Source organism: Mesoplodon mirus (assembly GCF_964341445.2).
Source record: "Mesoplodon mirus genome assembly, chromosome: 15".
Taxonomy (NCBI): domain Eukaryota; kingdom Metazoa; phylum Chordata; class Mammalia; order Artiodactyla; family Ziphiidae; genus Mesoplodon; species Mesoplodon mirus.
In genome coordinates this window covers 62,351,461-62,371,712 of record NC_138991.1, presented here as the reverse complement: position 1 = coordinate 62,371,712, position 20,252 = coordinate 62,351,461, and the positions used below count along the sequence as shown (strand labels likewise).

Sequence of the window (20,252 nt, the reverse complement as noted above, 5' to 3'; positions counted from 1 at the left end):
AGGGCCCGGTCTGGATTCTCTCCCCTAGCTGCCTGGGGTCACGTGACAGGGGTCACGGGGCGGGGTAGCAGAGAAAACGTGGGGCGTCCTTTGGGTCAGGTCTGGGACTCAGGAACCGAGTCTTCCCAGCATCTGCAGTAACTTGAGCTGAAGTCTGGGCAATCAGTGACCTTCACACGCTTCAGTTTTGTGAACGAAGGGCCTATTCGACAGCCACTGACCCAGGTTTTAGCCCCTCCCCGAAGGTCAGGAGGGGAGAGCCTCGATGGTAAGTTAAGGAAACCCCGCGACCTGACCTTTGAGGTCGATGGTGAGGAGCTTCACCTTCCCAGGCCTCTGGAAGAGACAGAATTGTGACAGGAGGGAAAAAAGGGGTGCGAGGAGGCGCGTTGGATGCTCTGAGTGTGGTGGGTCAGACAGTGGAGGGACGGATCCCTTTCCAGCGGTGCCTCTGCTATGTGCTACTTAATGCTCTTTTCCTGAGGGCACGTGATGGCCCCTGAAAGCCAGTTCTAGGAGGCGTAGCACTGGCTGGTCCTGCTGGGGAGGAGGGGTCCCTGTGGGGGTGACAGTCGGCCGTGGAGGAAAGGGCGAAAGTCAGTTTGGCATCTTTCATGTGCTTCACATTTAAAATGGCTCTATTGAGGTACAACGGCCACACAGCAAACAGCGTATTAAAAGTGTAGAATTCGATACATTTTGACACACGTACATAACCACCATCAAAATAACAAAGATTCCTCACTCGCGAATTTTCCTCATGTCCCTCCCTCCTACCCCTTCCCAGGCAACCACTGATCTGCTTCCTGTCACTACACATTTGTTTGCATTTCCTAGATTTTGATATAAATGGAATCTCCCCATATGTGCTCTTTTTATCTGGCTTCTTTCACGTAGCATAATTACGCTGAGATTTCTTCAAATTGCAGCGCGTATGGATAGTTCACTCCTTTTGATCCTGATTCCATGGCCTGGATGGACTACAGTTTGTTAGCCATCATCTATTGAGAGACTTTTGGGTGGTTTCCAAGTTTTGGCTATTACCAATAAAGCTGCTATGAACGTTCGTGTACAATTCATTATGACATACGCTTTCATTTCTCTTGGGTAAATACCTAGGAGTGGAATGGCTGGTAGGTGTCTGTTTAAATTTTTTCTTTTTTTTTTTTTTTTTTTTTTTTTTTTTTTTGTGGTACGTGGGCCTCTCACTGTTGTGGCCTCTCCCGTTGCGGAGCACAGGCTCCGGATGCGCAGGCTCAGCGGCCATGGCTCACGGGCCCAGCCGCTCCGCGGCATGTGGGATCTTCCCAGACATGGGCACGAACCCGTATCCCCTGCATCGGCAGGCGGACTCTCAACCACTGCGCCACCAGGGAAGCCCTAAATTTTTTCTTTTATTAATTAATTTTTAAAAATTCTTATTGAAGTATAGTTGATTTACAATATTGTGTTTCAGGTGTACAGCAAAGTGATTCAGTTACATATATATATATATATTCTTTTTAATATTCTTTTCCATTCTAGGTTATTACAAGGTATTGAGTATAGTTCCTTGTGCTATACAGCAGGTCCTTGTTGTTTATCTATTTTATATATAGTAATGTGTATATGTTGATCCCAAACTCCTAATTTATCCCTTGCCCCCTTATTTTTCTAAGATGACTGTACCGTTTTACGTTCCCACCACCACTTCCTCCACATCCTTGCCAGCACTTGGTCAGTCTTTCAAATTTTAGTCATCCTTACAGGTGTGTAGTGATATTGCATTGTAGGTTTAATTTGCATTTTCCTAACGACTAATGATATTAAGCATCTTCCCATGTGTATATCTGTCATCCACTTCTCTTTTGGTTTTGGTTTTTTTTTTTGGCCGCACCATGTGGTTTGCGGGTTCCCCAACCAGGGACTGAACCCGGGCTCCCGGCAGTGGAAGCATGGAGTCCTAATCACTGAACCAGCAGGGAATTCCCTGTCATCCACTTCTTCAGTGCATCTTCGATGAAGTGCCTGTTCAAATCTTTTGCCCATTTTTTACCGGTTGTTTTCTTTTATTGAGTTTTAAGAGTTCTTTACATACGCTGGAGACAAGCTGTTTATCAGAAACATCATTCATAAATAGTTTCTCCAAGTCTGTGGCTTAACTTTTCATTCACATGTGTCTTTCAAATGGCAGAAGTTCTTAATTTTTATCAAGTACAATTGATCAATTTGTTATTTTATGAATTATGGCTTTGGTGTCATACTGAAGAACTCTTTGCCTAACCCAAGGTCACAAAGATTTTTTTCCTGTTTTCTTCTAGAAATGTAATAGTTTCAGGTTTTACATTTAGACCTATAATCAACTTTCTGCTATTTTTTTAATATGTTGCAAGATGTAGAGCAAAATTTAGATTTTTACAGATCGATGTCCAGTTGTTCCAGCACAACTGGCCATTTGTTAAAATGGCCACTGAATTGCCTTTGCATCTTTTTTTGAAAATTAATTGACCATATATGTGTGAATCTATTTCTGGACTACATTCTGTTCCAATGATCTATGTGTCTATCCCCTCACTAATACCTATCTTGATCACCATGGCTTCCTAATAAATCTTGAAAACAGGTAGTGTGAAGCCTCCAACTTTGATCTTCTTTTTTAAAGTTGTTTTGACTGTTCTCGTCCCTTTCATGCACTTCCACTTGAATTTTGGAATCAGCCTGTCAATTGTTTTTTTAAAAGACTTCTTGGAGTTTAATTGGATTAGGATGAATCTATAGATCAGTTTGAAGAGAACTGATGAGTTATCGATTGCAATGGTTAACGTTATGTGTCAACCTGACAAGGCCATGTCGCCCAGCTGTGTGGTCAAACATCAGTCTTGGTGCTGCTGTGAGGGTGTTTTTCAGACGTGCCTAACATTTAAATCCACAGCCTCTGCCTCAAGCAGACCACCTTCCCTAATGTGGGTGGGCCGCACCCAATCAGTTGAAGGCCTTAAGAGAAAAGACTGAGGTCCGCCAAGGGGGAAGGAGTTCTGCGTTCAGACTAGACAGCAACTTGGACTCGTGGACTCGCCTGACTCTCCAGCTGCCGCTTCCCCCGTGCATTTCCGACTTTCCGGTCCCCCCAACCTCCCTCTGTAAACACATATCCCCTTGGCTGTTTCTCGGGAGACCCTGACCGACACACCAACACTGAGTCTTCCAACCCCTGTTCACGGCTGGGGGGCTGGGGGGGGGCTCCCCGTGAGGGAGGAGGCAGCGCTCGGTCACAGGAGAGAAAAGGACGTCCAAGCAAAGGAGGCGCCCGCCCCACCAGGGGATTCAAAGGACGAGAGGCAGACGTCACCACCTCACAGTGGAGCCCGAGGCTCAGGGCTGAAGGGACTTGTTCAACGTCACCAACTCAGAACGGAGCTGCTGGGCCTGAACCCGGATCTGCCCGACTCACAAACCCGGGGCTTCTCCCATCAATCAAGTGAATGTCATCCATGGAGCGGGGGGAGGAGAGGAATTAGCAGGGCAGGGAAGAGGGTGGAGGGCTATGACAGGGGGCGGGGGGTGCAGGACAGAGAGAGGGTCGGAGAAACCACAGGAACCCAAGCTAGGCAGACGGGGAGGGTGAGCCCAGCACTGCTTAAAGGGTTGACTGCATTTGATTTAAACATGCCCTGTTTGGGCTCAAACATATCCTTGTACAGCCAGCAATGATTCACAACAGCCAAAAGGTGAAAAAAAGCCCAGGTGTCCATCAGCAGATGAATGGAGAAACAGAATGTGGTCCATCCATACAATGGGGTATTATTCAGCTATTAAAAAAAAATACTAATACATGCTACAACATAGATAAACCTTGAAAATGCTATGCTAAGTGAAACAAGAGTCACAAAAGGACAGTATATTAGTTTGCTAGGGTTGCCATAACAAAATACCACAGACTGGGGACTTAACAGAAATTTATTTCCTCATAGTTCTGGAGGCTGTTTAAGTCCAAAATCAAGGTGTCAGCAGATTTCATTTCTTCTGAAGTAGCCCTCACTGAGAGAACCTTCCCATTTACCTAAGGCTGTCTACCTTAGAAGGACCCAAATTCATACCCAGTGCAGGAATCCCCCCCACAATAGCTCTGACGGAGACCTCTGTTTGAATACCTCCAGTGACAGGGAACTCACTACCACAGAGCACTAACTCTGCTGTTTTGAATACAAGGTGAGGCCCACAACCAGCCACAATGCTCCAGATCTCCTCCTCACCTGCCACCACACCTTCCCGCAGGAAGCCAGGGACACGCACCACAAGAGTCCCCTAGAGAATGGAGACCGCCTCTCCCCTGATCTCAAACATGCAGCCCCCCACTAACCCTCTGTGCCTGTCCACCCCAGACAATTCCTCCCTACAAGGGAACAGATTTTCGTCAATTCTCTTTCCGAATTTTCAGAGCATCCTCTCTATCTCCCACAGGAGGGGAGGCAACGTGATGCAGACAACGAATCTCTGGAATGTGTACAGCACCGCAGCCTTCTCCAATCACTTTGCCATTTCCTCTTGAACTTGATCCTGAGGCTGCCACGGAGACAGGCCGTACCAGCAGGAACCTGTGACCTAGGCCCCCTAATTCAGGAAACTCTGCAGCTGTCACTCCTAGCTCCTTTTCAACACCAGGGGTGTGGTGGGGGAAGAGCCGGTTTGGGGAGCTCATTCCTTCCTACAGCTGCCGGATTCAGGGCCCGACCTGCCCCCCAGCCCCCAGTCCTACCCCTCCTCTCAGCCAGCACACGCTCACATCAATCAACACCAGAAGCTGCAACTCAGCAGGGCAAGAGGAGAGAGGGGACCAAGGCAGGGGATGGCACTAACCTCACCCCTAGCGCAGGACTTGCAGGGCAAGGGAGGCACACAGAACTCCAGAGAGAGGGAAAAAGACAAATGCCACAAGGATGGTAGCATCCAGGAAAGCACAGAGAGGCAGCCAGATAAAGAAGGGCCCGTGGGATGGGCTCGGGTGGGATAGGGGAGAGCCAGAGACTACAAAGTCTCAGGCTAAGGACAGAGTGGCCAGCCAGCTCCAAGAGGCGGCTGGAGGATTCGCATGTGCTTTATGTACTGGTCTGAGGCCAGTTAACCAACCGCTAAGGCGGCTAAGGTCACAGGAATCCCCCTCCCCCCCCACCCCTTTCCACTAGACAACCCTTCAAACATCTCACAGAGCTGGTGCGAATGCCCTGCTGACAGGGATGCCCCGAAATCAGGGCAACAAGCAGCATTTATTTATCATAACCCACCCTGTGCCAGGAAAGCATAAAGATGGCTCCCAAATATCCATAAAGTACACCAAGAAAGCAAGAATTGGATGTAACAGGAGATGAAAACCACACAAAGGCAGGCACACAAAATGGAGCCATTTGTAAGGCTGATACAAAAGCAAACGGCACTACATACGTAAGTCTTCCCATGTGTGTAACTTGATCACTTGCCAATTCACAGTGTCCTTAAAATAAGAACAAGCCAACTGTTCGGGAGAAGTGAAATTATTTCTGCTGCTGAGACTCAACAGGAATTTCTTCTGAAGATCTTCACAAAGAGGACATGGTGTAATGTAATGACCCTTGAGATCAGAGCAGACATACATTTCCCATGAGATTTAATCCCTAACAAAGACCTTAAAATAGGGTGGGGGAGGCCACCAGGAACCAAGAATGCCTAGCTCCCTCCCGAAGAAACCATCACCAAAGAGAGTCACATGCTTAGACTGTCCCTCCACAGCCACACTGGTGGCAGAATCAATAGCCTAGCACAATCTATTTGGGGGACAGCATCTACTAAAATATATTCATAATAGCCGTTAAGTTGGAAGCAACCTAAATGCCCATTGTTAGGTGACTGGCTAAACAAATTTGTGGTACGTTAATACAATGCAATATTCTTCGCAATAAAAATGAACTAACTGCTAATATACACAAAACCATACATGAATCTCAAAAAATTATATTAAGAGAAGCCAGACAAAAAGAGTATATATACTGTATGATTTGTATGAAGATCTAAAATAAACAAAACTAGGGCGTTCCCTGGTGGTCTAGTGGTTATTAGGATTCAGCACTTTCACCGCTGTGTCCGGGAGTTCAGTCCTTGGTCAGGGAACTGAGATCCTGCAAGCTGTGTGGCACGACCAAAATTTTAAAATAAATAAATTAATTAAATAGACAAAACTGATCTATAGTGATAGAAATTAAAACTGTGGGGAATTCCCTGATGATCCAGTGGTTAGCACTCTGTGCTTTCACTGCGGAGGGTGCAGGTTTCATCCCATCGGGAAACTAAGATCCCGCATACCAGGCTGTGTGGACAAAAATAAATAAATAAATAAAACTGTGATGAGATTCCACTCTACACCTACCAAATTTGCTGAAAAAAAAAAAAAAAAACCTGAAAAATATAATGATCCGACAATATCAAGTGCTGATGAGGTTGCACAGCAACTCCAATTCTCAAACACTGCTGCTGCAAAATGGTACACAGCAACTGTACACACATATACATAAGTGAGAGCATGTAAAACTGTAAAATCTGAATAAGCCCTGTGGTGGGCACTGACAGCGATCACCTGGTTTCCATACCATACATTAGGCAAACAAGACGCTAGCACTGGGAGAGACGGGGTGAAGGGTGCAGGGGGCCTCCCCGTACATTTCTATACTTCCAAAAATTAAGTTTTAAGAAGCAAACCACTTGAGGGCTTGGTGGAGTGCCGGCTACACGGGTGTATATTCGTTTGTGAAAATTCACGGAGCTAAACACTTCAGTTATGAGCCCTCTTCTGAGTGTACTTTATACGGTACTTCAATAAAAAGGTTTTTAAGACAGGTTTTGTTGAACTTTGCATTGATCGTGTCTCTCCTAAACCCCTTCCCATCACAAAAAAATAAAATTCAAGCTTCTTAGTGTGGCTTGGAAGTCCTCTACGATCTGGTCCCTCCACTTCTTCCTCCTCCCAGGCCAGTGTCCGCACTGCCCGCAGGATACCATGCCCTTTCCGACCCCCTGGCCTGGCTCCCACGTGCCCCCGACGCCCCCCGACCCGCGGCCGTACCCACGGAGGTGTAGCCAGGGCAAGATACACACAGGGCTCCCAGACTCGGCAGGAAGAAAAGAATGAGATACTTCGTGGGTAGTTTCTTGCATTCATCACCTGTGAGGAAATGGCAACGTTTCAGACACTGTGGGTTAAAAGGAAACGTGCTATTAAAATTAATGTCTCTTGCTCCTTTCTGACCATGGCCTCTAGACCGTCGTAAGTCACGTGTGCAGCGTACCGGACTTCCGCCGGGCAGCGCAGGCACCACCACCCGTGGCCGCGTCCTTCGAGCCCGCGGATGCAAGGGAAAGCCGGCGAGCGCCTCCACGCGGAGGACACGCAGGAACCGCGGGCTCGTGGCGTTTGCGTGCGGAGCGTGCGTGAGAGCGCGCGGGGCGGGGCCGAGCTTGGGCCAGAGGAGCTTGCAGTCGGGAGCGCGCGAGATGGCCTGAGGCACCAAGTAGCATGCGCACCGAGGGGCGGGGCGGAGCGAGTCCGGGAAGAGGCGGGACGGAGGCCGCGCCCCTGATTCCCGCCGCCTGCTGGTAAGACCGCCTACGGCCGCTGGGCGCGCCACGACAGGTCTGGGCTTGGGGTATTCCCCTGGCCCCGCCCCTGAGCCGCGCCTCTGGCCTATAGGAACTGCGTAGTTCCACAGACACCGGAAGGAGGCGGAGCCTCCGCCTTGCTGGGCCAGAAGTCCTGGTTCCATAGCGCCCTCTATTGACCCTCTCAGGAGCTGCCTGGAACCCGTCGGACGCGCCTTGCACCTGGCCAAAAGGGGTCGCTCTGCTGGCCTTGGGAAGGGGCGTCCCCGCCCATATCCTAGTGAAGACGGCTCCCTCAAACGCGCATTTAATTTATGTAAATATATCTAAATATATCCCAAAAGAGAAAACTACAGTAATAATGCTAAGTGAAAGAAGCCAGACTCAAGCTAAATATGTAATGTCATATACTGTAAATGAATATATTTATAGTATATGACATTTTGAAAAAGGCAAAATTATAGGAACCATAGGAATAGATTGGTCGGTGGTTGCCAGGGGCTGGGTGGACCACAAAGGGACATAGGGGAACACAAGGATGAAGAAACTATATCTTGATTATGGTGATGGTTACATATTTGTCAAAACTCCCACAAGCAAAAACTAAATTTTTACCGAAGTTAAATTACACTTTAATTTCTTTAAACACTAAAAAACAAAAAGCACATTGGTGGTTATCAGGGGCTCAGAGAAGGGAGGAATGGGGAGAGACTGACTAATGGGTAAGGGGTTCATTTTGGAGTGAGAAATGTTTTGGAACTAGATAGAGGTGATGGTTGCACAGCATAGTAATGTAGTAAATGCCACTGAACTGTTCCTTTCTAAATGCTTAATTTTAAGTTATGTGAATTTCACTAAAAAAAAAAGTATTAAAAGTTCTAAAAAAGAAAAAAAATGCAGGCTCCTGCCTGCCTTTCTATTCAACAAATTCCTGTCTGGAGGCATTCATTGTGGGGTGAGATGTGAATCAGCTATTCTTCCTCTCTGGCCTCAGTCCCCACGTACCTGTCATGTACCTGAGGAAAAGCAGGTCAAGAGGGACACATTATATAGCAATCTCTGGTCATGGAGGATTAAGGAATTTAAAGGACCACCCCCTTACCAGTTAAGATGTAATGTCCTTGTGCCATTATGATTCTCAACTTTCAGAAGAGAAAACTGAGTCTCAAAGATCAAGTGGTTTGCCCAAGGTGGATCTGATCACCAGCAGACCAACCCCAGGACCTGAGCTCTTAAACACCACACCATAAGGGAGTGCTCACTTCTCTTCTGTAGATGAGGATACTGAAGTTCCAAGAGGTTACACAAGCCGAGGAAGTTGCAAAGCCTAGGGATCAATCAGGACCACTGAGCATCTTGTGTCCTTTCTCTAGGAGACAGGAACCTATGGCTTCGTTGTTCATTCTCTCCTTGCCTCCCACCAAGGAGGAGTTGGGAGCCACTCACCTCGGCCCCAACACCATCTCCCATCTTTGCAGAATCCCCAGAGTAAACCCAGGGAGTCTAAGGATGCCAATTTCTCATCATAACACCACACATAAGTTGGGGGAGTCATCACGCTCACCCACATCCAATCCCCTCCAGTGGGCCCAGAGAACACCCCCTACACTACCCCAGGAAGCCTTTGCCAGCTCCTCATGACAGCACACATCCAGGAGACACAGAAGCTAAAAAACAAAGTACAAACTTTATTTTGTTTCTTTATAAAGGCACAGTGGCCTCTTGGTTTTTCCCCCCCACTTTCTTAACAAAATATAATAGCTTCTCCTTGAACACAAAGACCTCAAAATTGTAAAAAAAAAAAACAAAACAAAAAAACCAAAACAAACAAACCAAAAAAAAAAAAAACTAAACTAAAACCAAAAAAGAACCAACAACAAACAAAACAAAAAGAGAAAGACGAAGACTTTTTTGGGGTGGAAGATGGGAAACCTGGAGGGAGAGGTGGGGGCCGGACAGTGGTGGAGAGTGGCGATTCCTAGTGCTGAGACAGGGAGGGGAGGGAAGAAGGGCAGCAGCAAACCCCAACCGAGAAGCAATGGAGACTCCCGGACCCCGAGAGCCCCGACCCAGCCAGACCCCCAACCCACGTAAGTGCTTAAAGGAGAAAGAACACCAAAAAGAGGAGGGAAGGGGTAATTAAAAACTGACGGTCATAGGGCTGGCTCTGGGGAGGGCAGAAATACCTTGGGGTTTTGTTTGATTTTCCCTGTTCTTAAAAACATGTTTCAATGAAAAAATGCTTTTTGGCGGAGAGAGGCCAGGCACCTCCGTGTCCGCTTCCCCAGCCTCCGGGGCCGAGGCCCAGCCCCAGGTGTCCCGGTGCTGCCACGCGCTCCTGCCGCTCCAGCCCCGGACCTCGGGTTGGGTGGCTTCACTCAAAGGTCGATTTACAGTATTGAAAAATAGGTCATAAAAGAGACCCAAATGATGCCGTAATTTTGTAAAAATTCCTCACTCGTTCACCCTCATCTCTCCCAGTTGCTGCCCCGCCCCCTCCAGCCCCCAGAAGGGAGAGGAGGGCTGGGGGGTGGTCAGGGAAGCCCCCCGTTCCCCACTGGCTCCTCCCGGCTCTGGTCCATGGCGTCGCTGTCCGAGGCCTCCGAATCGGAGGCGGTGTCGGAGGCGTGGGCCTCGGGGCAGCTGCGGACCGGCTTCACGATGACGGCTCGACGCTGCTCCTCCTCCTGCTCCTGCCTTTCCTGGGTGCCCTCGATGTGCTGGATCGCCTGGGGGAGAGGCTGCCATGAGGATGGTGGGGCCATGTGGACAGCCACCATCTCCCCCACCACCCACACCCCCCCCCCCAGAAAGGTCCAAAAGTAAGCCTGGCAAAGCAGGGGCAGCCTGCCAGAGTCAGGAGGAACAAACTTCAGAAGCCCTCTGCTGAGCTGAAAAAGACTTGGAGGGGAGACAGTGCCCAGCTGCGTGAAGTCACAAGCTTCTTACGCTCATTTATATATTTCAAAGCCTGCCTGTTGGCTTATGGAAGGTCTCTGTTATAAATTTTATTATTCGATTTGTCGGGTTTATGTGCAACTCAAGTTCTGGGGGTTGATGGCCTTTTTTCTGTTTGGGCGTTTTGGGTTAATTGTTTCTTTCTTTGCAATGTTGTTGGGCCTCCCGAGAGGGCTCTGCCCCAGGCTGGGCACAATAGTGACTTCAGGTTTGACCTTCAGAGCTGACAGTGAAGCCAGGCTTCACTGTCACCCAACCGGTCACTGACACCTCCACCCCCATCCCAGGTCCTGGACCAATCCAAGAGCTGGATGCAGGAACTCTGAAAGCAGGGGCTCCGGGAACAAAGGACCCCCCTCAGCAAATGCCACGTGGAGAGAAGGAATGGGGTCTTCCGGGCCATCCAGTCCCCCCCCTGCCCCTCACCCCAGATGCAGAGATGGAGACCCATCTGGCTTCCAGACTTCCTCCCCACAAAGCTCAAGCTCTGTCTCAATCCCCTCCAGTCGCCCACTTTCTTGTCTCCCCACAAAGGGCCCATTCTCAGAGGACGACCCCCCATGCGTTGCGCCCTCCCCAAGCCAGGTACCTGCACAATGGTGTCCAGATTTTGCCGGGATGTTGAAACAGAGTTGATGACCGAGGAGGGGCCCATGGTGACGACATTGATGTGGTGGGAGGGAGGGGGCGCTGGCGCCGGCACGATCACCGTGGGGTGGTGGGTAGGGGCTGGAGTGGGCAGGAGCTGCAAGACAGAGGCCCTCAGTCTTTCTACGAAGGTTCTGGGAGCTGCTCCTTCCCTTCTGTCCGCCACAGAGGGTGTGGGACGGCCCTCCAAAACCATCTCCCTCTGCCCGCTGCCTGGAGAGCCTCCACCGATCACCACAGCCCATCGGCCTCCTTCACTTGCTGGGGGCTGTCCTGTTTGTGACCCCTCCCACCCCTCTTATTTTAAGAATGAAGAAAAGGTGGCCTGGAGAGGGGCTTTAGGCTGTCTAAGACTGCATGGCCCTTCCCTCTCCAGAGCCAAGCCAGCACTTCACATCTAACAAATACAGTGGTGGTTGGGAGTTCAGACTGAATTTAGATGGCCAGGGTTCAAATCCTTGCGCCAAACTGCTGAGGATATTGGGTGTGTTACTGAACTTTTCTGTGCCTCCAGTTCCTTATCAGTAAACAGGAGTAATAACAGCTCAGGCCTCAAAGGGCTACAAGAAGGATTCAATGGAATAATGTATGCAAGACACCTGGAAGCCAGGAACATCTGCATTACCGATTTAGGCCCGGGGTCCACCCTGCTAGACACCCAGAGGCACCAACATTGAGTCTGAGAGCCCCGGCCCAGGCCCAAACTGCCCCTCCAGGCATCTCCTGCTCACCTGTGTCCGCAGGTGCTGCTGTTCCCGCTCCAGCTTCTCCTGGTGCAGCAGCCGCACCTGTTCCTGCTGCTGTTGCAGCTGCACCTGCTGTGCGATCACCTTGAGCTTTTCCGGGTACATGTGGGCCTCCAGCGAGCGCACCTGGGGGTGGAACGGCAGGCTCAGGGGTAGGACCCGGGCCACATCCTGGCGCCTCCCCCAGCTCAGGGCCCACAGACTGCTGAGGTCGGCCTCCCTGCCACCCTCGGGGTGGAGACCAAAGTCCTGACCGTAGCCAGCCAGGCCCGCCCTGACTCTGCTCCCCTCCCATGCAGCCCCCCTCATGCCATGCTCCCTCCCTTCCTGCCTCCAGCCCCAGGCCTTTGCCCATGCTGTTCTCTCTGCCTGGAGCACCCTTCTCCCCCCTCTGCCTGGTCAGTGGTGGGACTTGCCCTCCCACCCTCGGCTCAGGTCACTTCCACAGAGAAGCTATGGGGCGTCCCATCTGGAACCAGCCCAGGTCCCCCTCCTGATGCCCACCCATCCGGCGTGGCCTTTATCACAGCTGCATGATTACGATGTGAGAGCCTTTGACTCATCTCTCCCCAGGCAGACGGTGACCCCCAAGGACTGGGACCTGTGTGGTTTGCTCCCCACTGGACACCCCTTTCCTAGGCCTGGCACAAAGCAGGAGCTCCCGTAAATAACAGGAGGAAAGGAAGAGAGCTGGACAGCATCCCCCACCTGCCCCGCCACCTGCCTCACCTGCTCCTCCAGCATCATGCGCACCGAGCGCTCCTTGTCCAGCTGCTGCCGCAGCTCAATCATCTCCCGCCGCAGGTCCTCCGCCTTCTCGTCCTCCCAGATGTCTGGCGAGCCGATGCCCTCGTCCTTGTCCTCTGCCCGCCGCCGCTTGGGGGATGAGCCACTCAGCTCCTGAGGACCCCAAGGGGTCGGTGAGTGTGCTGTGACACTGCATATACCACCACCACCACCAGGAGTGGGGGTGGGGAGCTCCATCGCAGCCCCCCAAAGCTGTCAAACCCAGGTGCACCGGCACTGGGGAGCCCCAGTGTGCAAATCCACCAGACAGCCAAGGCTGGGAAAGGAGGCAGAATGGACTTGCTTCCCAAAAGTCACCCAGTTCCTTCCAGAGCCCACTCCACTGCACTTGACCCTGGCTAAATCAGGGCCTGGGCAGGAAGGCAAGTGCCAGAAGTAGGCAGGTCAGTGGGGAAGAAGGGACCCACAGCCACATCACAGTCCCAAGCCAGTGGTTGGGCCCGGACACGCCCATGTCAGTGAGAGGGAGCCAGGAGGGGGGCAGGGCGCTACCTGGATAAAGCGCTTGAGCTGTGTGTTCTGCTGCAGGAGCCTGGTCTTCTCCTGCTCCAGGGAGAAGATGTATTCGGCCGTTTGCTGGAGAATGGCTGCCTGAGAGCAGGAGGGACAGACAAATCAGGGACCCTGGCTGACAGTGTTTTCCGAATCTCCCTGCTCCAGCCCACCACCTCCTCCAGGAAGTCCTCCTGGCGCTTGCCCACCTTGCTGAGCTTCTCTCCATCTGTGTGGGGGATGAGGGTCTTGAGGGACTGGAAGCCCGCGTTGATGCTCTGCATGCGCCTCCGCTCGTTGCTGTTAGCAATCTCCCGCCGAATCCGCCGCTCCTGGTCCCGCTGAGTCTCAGGGGTCAATGGAATGTTGGCAAGGCTGTGGGGAGGACAGGGACAGGCTCAGGCTGGGCGCCCTCCATGCCCTGCCCCCAGTGGCCCCTGTCTTTACAATTCATCTCCAGAGGGGCCTAAGTGTAACAGGCATCCCTCCCACTACAGAAGATACCAGCTCTGTCTGATGCTTACACCCCCAGTAGATCAGGGGGCTGATGGAGTAGCGTGCTCTGGGATGCCTGGGTGTCAAAATAAGCATGCAGACCCCAGGTCCCGATCCCAGTGTCTGGCCAGCAGGTTTGAGTGGGGCCCAGAAACCCACATGGCTAAGAATCCCTGTGATTCTGATGCAGGTGGCCTCAGGTGATAATCAGAGACACCTGCTCTTGGGACACCTCTGAGCTCCTTGCTATGCACCTGGACCCCCTCCAAGGTCACAGGCTTGAGGACTGAGAGAGATGTCCCTCCTCCCTTCCCATCCCCACAGCCACAAGCTACTACATAAGCCCCCAGCCCGGCCCAAGACCCTGAGCTAAGACAAGACAAGACAGGTACCACTCACTCCAGGAAGAGGACCCGGCCAACCTCCCCTGGGGACAGTTCTCCCTGAAGCCCACCCATCCCAAAAGGCAAGCCCACCCTGTGCCAGAGAATCGAGGCTCCCAGCACGCAGTAGGCGATGTTATTGCATATTATGTGATTGCATCTTGCAGGAGCGGCAGCCAGTGGGGTGAGAGAGAAGGCGGCAAGCGGTAGGGGGCAAGGCTGCCAGCCGAGAGGCATTGGCAAGAGGCAGAGACTGCAGCGGGGCCTGTGGGCCCAACGCCACTGCTCCCGAGAGGTGGGCCTGTGTGTGGCCTGGAGGAGGCATGCTCCCCTTCCAGGCCCTCTCCTGAAACTCCCCCGCCCCTGGACTGATGGCTTCCAGATGCTGGGCTCCCAGAAGAGGCCACCGGACCCACCCAAAGCCACAGCCCTGGCTTCTTCCTGAGGGGCCCTCCTGGGGTGACCTGGTCCAGGCCTGGGCCAAGAGAGCTCACACCTCTGGGTCTAGGAGAATGGGGAAAGGATTCTGGGCAGCCTTGTTCCATTGGTGGGGGAGCCTGGGCTCAAAGAGGTAGGTGCCCAGGCTCCCATGCCCATCCCTAGGCAAAAAGGAGTTTGCTTGGAAACCTAGGAGAGGAGCACATCTGCAACAGCTAGATACAACCGAGGCCTTGCTGGCCCCCCGGCCTGCCCCACCTGTCCCCCCGCAGCTCCCTGAGGGACCCTAAACTCGCTCTTGCCCTCTCCTGGGTCTCTGCCTCCTCTCCCCACAGAGAGGGTCATCAGCTGGGGGTGGGCTGGGAGCAGGCTCCACATCAGCCGCTGCTGGGGGTCTGAAGCCCTGTCCTCCACCAGCACCCCCAGCGTCTCCCTGAGACCCTCCCCAAGATACAGTTCCCTCACAGCACTGGAAAGGGGGCCCACGACCCCCATTTACAAATGAGACTTAGGGCTCAGAGTGGGAGGGACACAATTTTAGGGTCAGACAGCCGGGCATCTGCCTCCCCCACTTCTGGGCCAGGGGCACCTCCCTTCTATCAGTTTCCCTGCCCCTACAGTGGGGGTGATGGTGAAAAGGGGAGGATGCAGGTCAGAGACCTGATACGCAGTGGCTTGCCTACCCCTTTGCAGGCAGGGTGGGGTGAGGGTGGGGGGCTTGGGGGGTGGATCAGAACTGAGTCCAGGCTCCTGGGTCTGGCAGTGCCCTCCAGACCCTCTGCGGCAGGTGGATTAAAGGCATGGGGAGCGGGGACTTCCCTCGTGGTCCAGTGGTTGAGACTCTGCACTTCCACTGCATGGGGCACGGGTTTGATCCCTGGTCGGGGAACTAGGATCCCACATGCCACATAGGGCAGCCAAAAAAAAAAAAAAAAAAAAACGTAAAGACACGGGGAGAAATATCCCTAGGAAGCCAAGCCACTGAGTGACTGAGATCTGTCTGGGAGCTTCCCAATCCCTGCCCCGGAGAGATACAGGGAGAGACCGCCCCCCACCCCGACTCACCCCACCCCTGGGTACTCCCTGGTGATGCCCACAGGTCAGAGCTGACCAGAGTGGTAAGGGGTCAAAAAGGAGACCCATGTCCAGCCCTGGGTCACCCTGAGTGCTGGCCCTTTCAGAAGGCCCACCTGGAGACCCTAGCAACAGAGTTACTGTTTTAACCTGGCAGTCTCGTGGTTAGGACTTGGCACTTTCACTTCGTGGGCTGGGGTTCAATCCCTGGTTGGGGAACTAAGATCCTACAAGCTAAGGGACATGGCCAAAAAAATAAAATAAAATATAAAAAAGTCTTGAGTTCTTAATGTAATGTGCTAAGGACTCACTTTGCTGGAATTTTCTCATTGAACCATCTCAATCTTCCTCTGAGTTAAGCGGCTTTATGGCATGAGGACACTGACGCTTGGGAAGGGAACAGCTACAGTAAGCGCTGGGGCTGGGACTTGAACCCTGATCCCAGAGCCTTGCTCTTACCCACAGGGCAGAGTGGGCTCTGCACCATCCCTCAGAGCTGGACACCCCGACAGACAGGTGACAGTCTCCCCTGTAGAAAGGATTGAGCATGGGTGTGCACTGCCATCAGGTTAACTCTTACTATCACTCGCAGAACTTTTTATATATTTTTCCCTGTCTGACTACCGTGGACACCCAGTTGGGTGGCTGCGTTGCAATGAGGAATCTAGGGTTCTGGGAGGGGAAGTGACATGTCCAAGGTCAGGCAGCCACACCAGGGCACCACAGGCACCTGCAGGAGACAAAATGAATGCTCTCCTCCCCCACCCAGGGGTGGCACCCTCTACTGAGGGCTCACACATAGCCCTGCTTACCAGAGCCCTGTGTGGGGCCTCAAGAGGCAGCGCCCTGGCCCTCCTGACAAATGGTGGGACAGGACAAGGCCCAGAAGTGAAGTGACTTGGCCAAGATCACACCATGACAGCGGGCATAGCAGGGTACAGCTGCAACGCACCTCCTGCACTTCCCAGCCCCCAAGTCCCACCAACTCCCCAGGCTGAAGCCAGAACTCAACACCCACTGCCCCCCACCACTGCCGCAGCCCGACCAGCCAGCTCATCTGCCCATGAAACCTCAGCCCAGGGAAGCCAACGTTCAGCCCCTCCCTTCTCCCCAGGATGCCCACGAGCTGGGGAGACACCAAAGGAGACCACAGGACCCCAGGCCTGAAGGCCCCAGCCCAGAAGTTCCCAGAAGGAAGGGGCCTGGCGTCCAGGCAGGGAGAAAGGGCCTGCTCATCCTGGCTCTTCCGAATGTTCTATCCTGTCCCTTTTACCACCAAGTCCATCAGCCCAGCCTCCTGGTTCAGGAACCAGCTGCTGGTTAACCTAGTACAGACTTAAGTCCCAGAAAACAGACTTCACCCCAAAGCCACAGTTCCTCATAGGGACTTAGGCCGCCACCAAGACCAACTCACCTAAATAGCCCTGGAAGTTTCTTTAATAGAATGCAGACTAACCAGGGGTTCTGATGAGTGGAATCATGGCTATCCAGGGGTTCCTATACAGGATGGCTAATTAGCATTTCCAGCTGCTACTCTACTAGATAAAGTGGATATTTCTGCAAACGCCTGAAAGTTTCTTACATTTCTTTCTGAGTTTTGCAGAAGTAAACATGATTTACAGTAATTGTAAGGTCCTCCATCTCCTTCACATCAACTTCAGACCCACTCAGGTGAGCAGTGAGGCCTGGTCCACAGATGTTCTCTCTTACTTGTCTCCCTCCCTGAGAGCCTCAGCCAGCCAGTCTCCTGGGGCTGGGCAGCCAATGGCCAAGGAACTGTTTGCATACCAGCCTCCAGTGCCACGACCGGAGCTGCCACCCCCCTCTACCAGCGTGCCCCCAAGACAGCCGCCCCCCCCCGGAATAATGCCCACATCCCAACCAGAGGCTCAAGGGCAGGAAGCCAGCTCTTCAATTCTAGATCCGGAACTGTACCTGTTCCTCCTGCCTAGCCCAAGGGCAAACTGGTATCCCCTAATCCCCACACACCCCTGCCTGGCTCCAGTCTCAAATTAGCCACTGAGAACTCTCATTTCACACTGCCCAAAGTCACTCACACACCCACCACTCAATGTCTACACAGTCAGAGGTGGGAAAGCCCACGCAGGGTTTCTCCCATACCCCAAAAGGAGGACAGGAGGAAAACGACCCTCTCATCAAGGATGCCCAAGGCCCCTATCCTTCTCTCTGCAGCAGGTACTGAAGCAGCCTGGGGCCCTCGCCCATCCCCGCTGCTTCTATCCATACGCCCTGCCCTTAGTCCCAGAACAAACCACGTCCAGGTTGTTCCCATCAGAAACACCCCCTCCCCACAGCTTCTCCAGCCCCTCAGAGGGAGCCCTGCACTGGGTTCAAGTGGAAATTCCAGCCCTGCCACTTACTAGCTATGGAACCCCAAGCTTAGCCACTTAGTCTCTCAAAGCCTCAGTTTCCCCATCTATAAAACAGGGGAATACTGCCTCACTTCATAGGGTCGTGGTGAAGTTTAAAAAAGATGGGAGGGGGCTTCCCTGGTGGCGCAGTGGTTGAGAGTCCGCCTGCCGATGCAGGGGACACGGGTTCGTGCCCCGGTCCAGGAGGATCCCACGTGCTGCGGAGCGGCTGGGCCCGTGAGCCATGGCCGCTGAGCCTGCGCGTCCAGAGCCTGTGCTCCGCAATGGGAAAGGCCACAACAGTGAGAGGCCCACGTACCGCAAAAAAAAACAAAACAAAAACAAAACAAAACAAAAAAAAAGATGGAGGAAAAAAAATAAGGGAGACAGATTGAGGATAACAGGATGCCTTGTTCTTTCAGAGTTTGTACCCAGGATCGCAGGAGAACCCATGGCTCTACGGAAACTGACTTGTCCTGTAGCACCATGAGACTTCCAGCTCTTAGAACAGGAGCAAGTTCTCGTTCATTGTGGTGTCCTCAATCCCAGCACGAAGTAGGTGCCTCGTAAATACCAGATCAGGGACCCAACACACTCCAAAGTCCCTAATTGTTCTCTAACTCCTTCTGAGGGGAGCTGGTCCCTTTCCCCCCTATGGCAGGCAGTAGGTAAACTCTTTAAGACCACCATGCTCCTGCTTCTAAGAATCTGAGCGCCACTTAATAGCTACCAGGCACTTTCCACACACATGGCCAACCTTCACAGGTGCTCCATTTTACGGAGGCTGAGAGCAGTTAGGCAACATGTCCAAAACCACACAGCTTATGTGCTGCCGCTGTCGGGTATGGCCCCCCGCTGTACAGTACCGTCCCCTCTGGGAGACTGAGGAGAGAAGCAGGGAGCCCTGCTAGTCACTGAGGGATGAAGCAAAGTCCACCAGCCTGAGAAGCGAGTATATCCGGCCAGAAGGCCCCGCCCAACCCACACTCAATCCTACCTCACCAGGCAGCTCCTCCTGAAAATGAAAAAACCCAGAGGCCCCAAATCCACACCCAGTGCATGGGCTGACAACTGTCTCACAGCTGGACAAGCTGAGTAGTCCCCGTGCCCAACCCTGGGGCACTTGGTCCCTAAGGGACTTCTGGACTCCTCTGAAGGGGGGCTTGGAAGAGGAACAGGTCAAGCTGGAGTCCTAGGGGGCCCAGAGAGGACGCGGCCAAGGCCCAGGCCTGGCAACCAGAGGGTCCTATGGTACCAAGCCTGCCTGGGATCAGGCCCAGAATGTCCACTCCAGCATCTGGGGCAGCTCAACCCACATCCTCACTGCCCAGGCCCCCTCTGAGCAATCAGCAGCTCAGGGTAAGAGCAGGGCTCTGGGATCAGAGTTCAAGTCCCAGCCCCACCACTTGCCCTACCTGTTCCTTCCCAAACCTATCCTTCGCCCACACAGAAATCATAAAGCCACTTTACTCAGAGGAAGATTGTGACAATTCAGTGAGAAAAATCTCGCAAAACGAATCCTTACAATGCATTATGTGCTCCAGAATTTTTTTTTTCTTTCCACTTATTACAGCTAAGCCCTCCAGGTGGTCCTTAGGGAAGGGCCAACACTCAGGGTGGTGCTGCTGACTGCCCACCACCTTGAACTTAAGAGTAGTTAAGGTGGGAGCCCTGGTGTGTGCGGGGGGTGGGGGGGTGTAGGGGGTGTATACGTGTGCAGCAACCTTCCCCCAACCTGGTTTCTGCAGCCCCTGGTGTCGACCAGCCTGGGCCACACCGCCTGCGGCTCCTCCTCCCTCAATCCCCGCCTTGCCTGCCCAGGACCGCAGAGCACGTGGCCCCAGCCCTGGGGAGCCATTTCGCTCCTAAAGTAGCAAGGCAGGAAAGGGGCCACAGGTCCCATACTTGGACCCGTAGAGAACAACCCACGCAGTATCGCCGTCCTGCAGGTCGTGTTCAACATGCAGATGCCCAGGCCCTTCTCCTAGCGATCGGAATTGCGGGCGTGTGCATTTTAACAACTGTCCAGGGCGATTCCGCTAACCCATAACTCTTCGGTTAAGGGTAGATCTGGAGCAACCCGGGCCAAACTAAGAAAGTGCCTCCTGGGGAAGGCTAGGGATCTCGGACCACCCATCCACCCACCCACCCAGCCTGCTGGGCAACCGGACGCTTTCGGTTTACGGCTGGGGGGAGGGGCACGAGACCGGAAAGTTTGCAGCGGAGACCCACGTGCG

General features: G+C 52.8%; 1 protein-coding gene across 4 annotated transcripts in view; it reads right to left on the bottom strand.

The window, feature by feature from the left end:
* Positions 1 to 9,270: 9,270 nt before the first annotated feature.
* Positions 9,271 to 20,252, bottom strand: part of TFAP4 (transcription factor AP-4) — a 33,719-nt gene continuing 22,737 nt past the window's right edge. For 3 of the 4 annotated variants that reach the window (XM_082643829.1, XM_082643827.1, XM_082643828.1), the window contains exons 2-7: positions 13,463 to 13,628; positions 13,254 to 13,352; positions 12,684 to 12,854; positions 11,940 to 12,080; positions 11,150 to 11,305; positions 9,271 to 10,331 (exon numbers count right to left, since the gene is read on the bottom strand). In XM_082643829.1, coding sequence (XP_082499955.1) covers positions 10,137 to 10,331; positions 11,150 to 11,305; positions 11,940 to 12,080; positions 12,684 to 12,854; positions 13,254 to 13,352; positions 13,463 to 13,537 — 837 coding nt within the window. In that variant the 5' untranslated portion in view covers positions 13,538 to 13,628 and the 3' untranslated portion in view covers positions 9,271 to 10,136. Of the gene's footprint in view, positions 10,332 to 11,149; positions 11,306 to 11,939; positions 12,081 to 12,683; positions 12,855 to 13,253; positions 13,353 to 13,462; positions 13,629 to 14,147; positions 14,395 to 20,252 lie in introns of those variants that run through there. The other variant, XM_082643826.1, reaches the window with a different exon arrangement.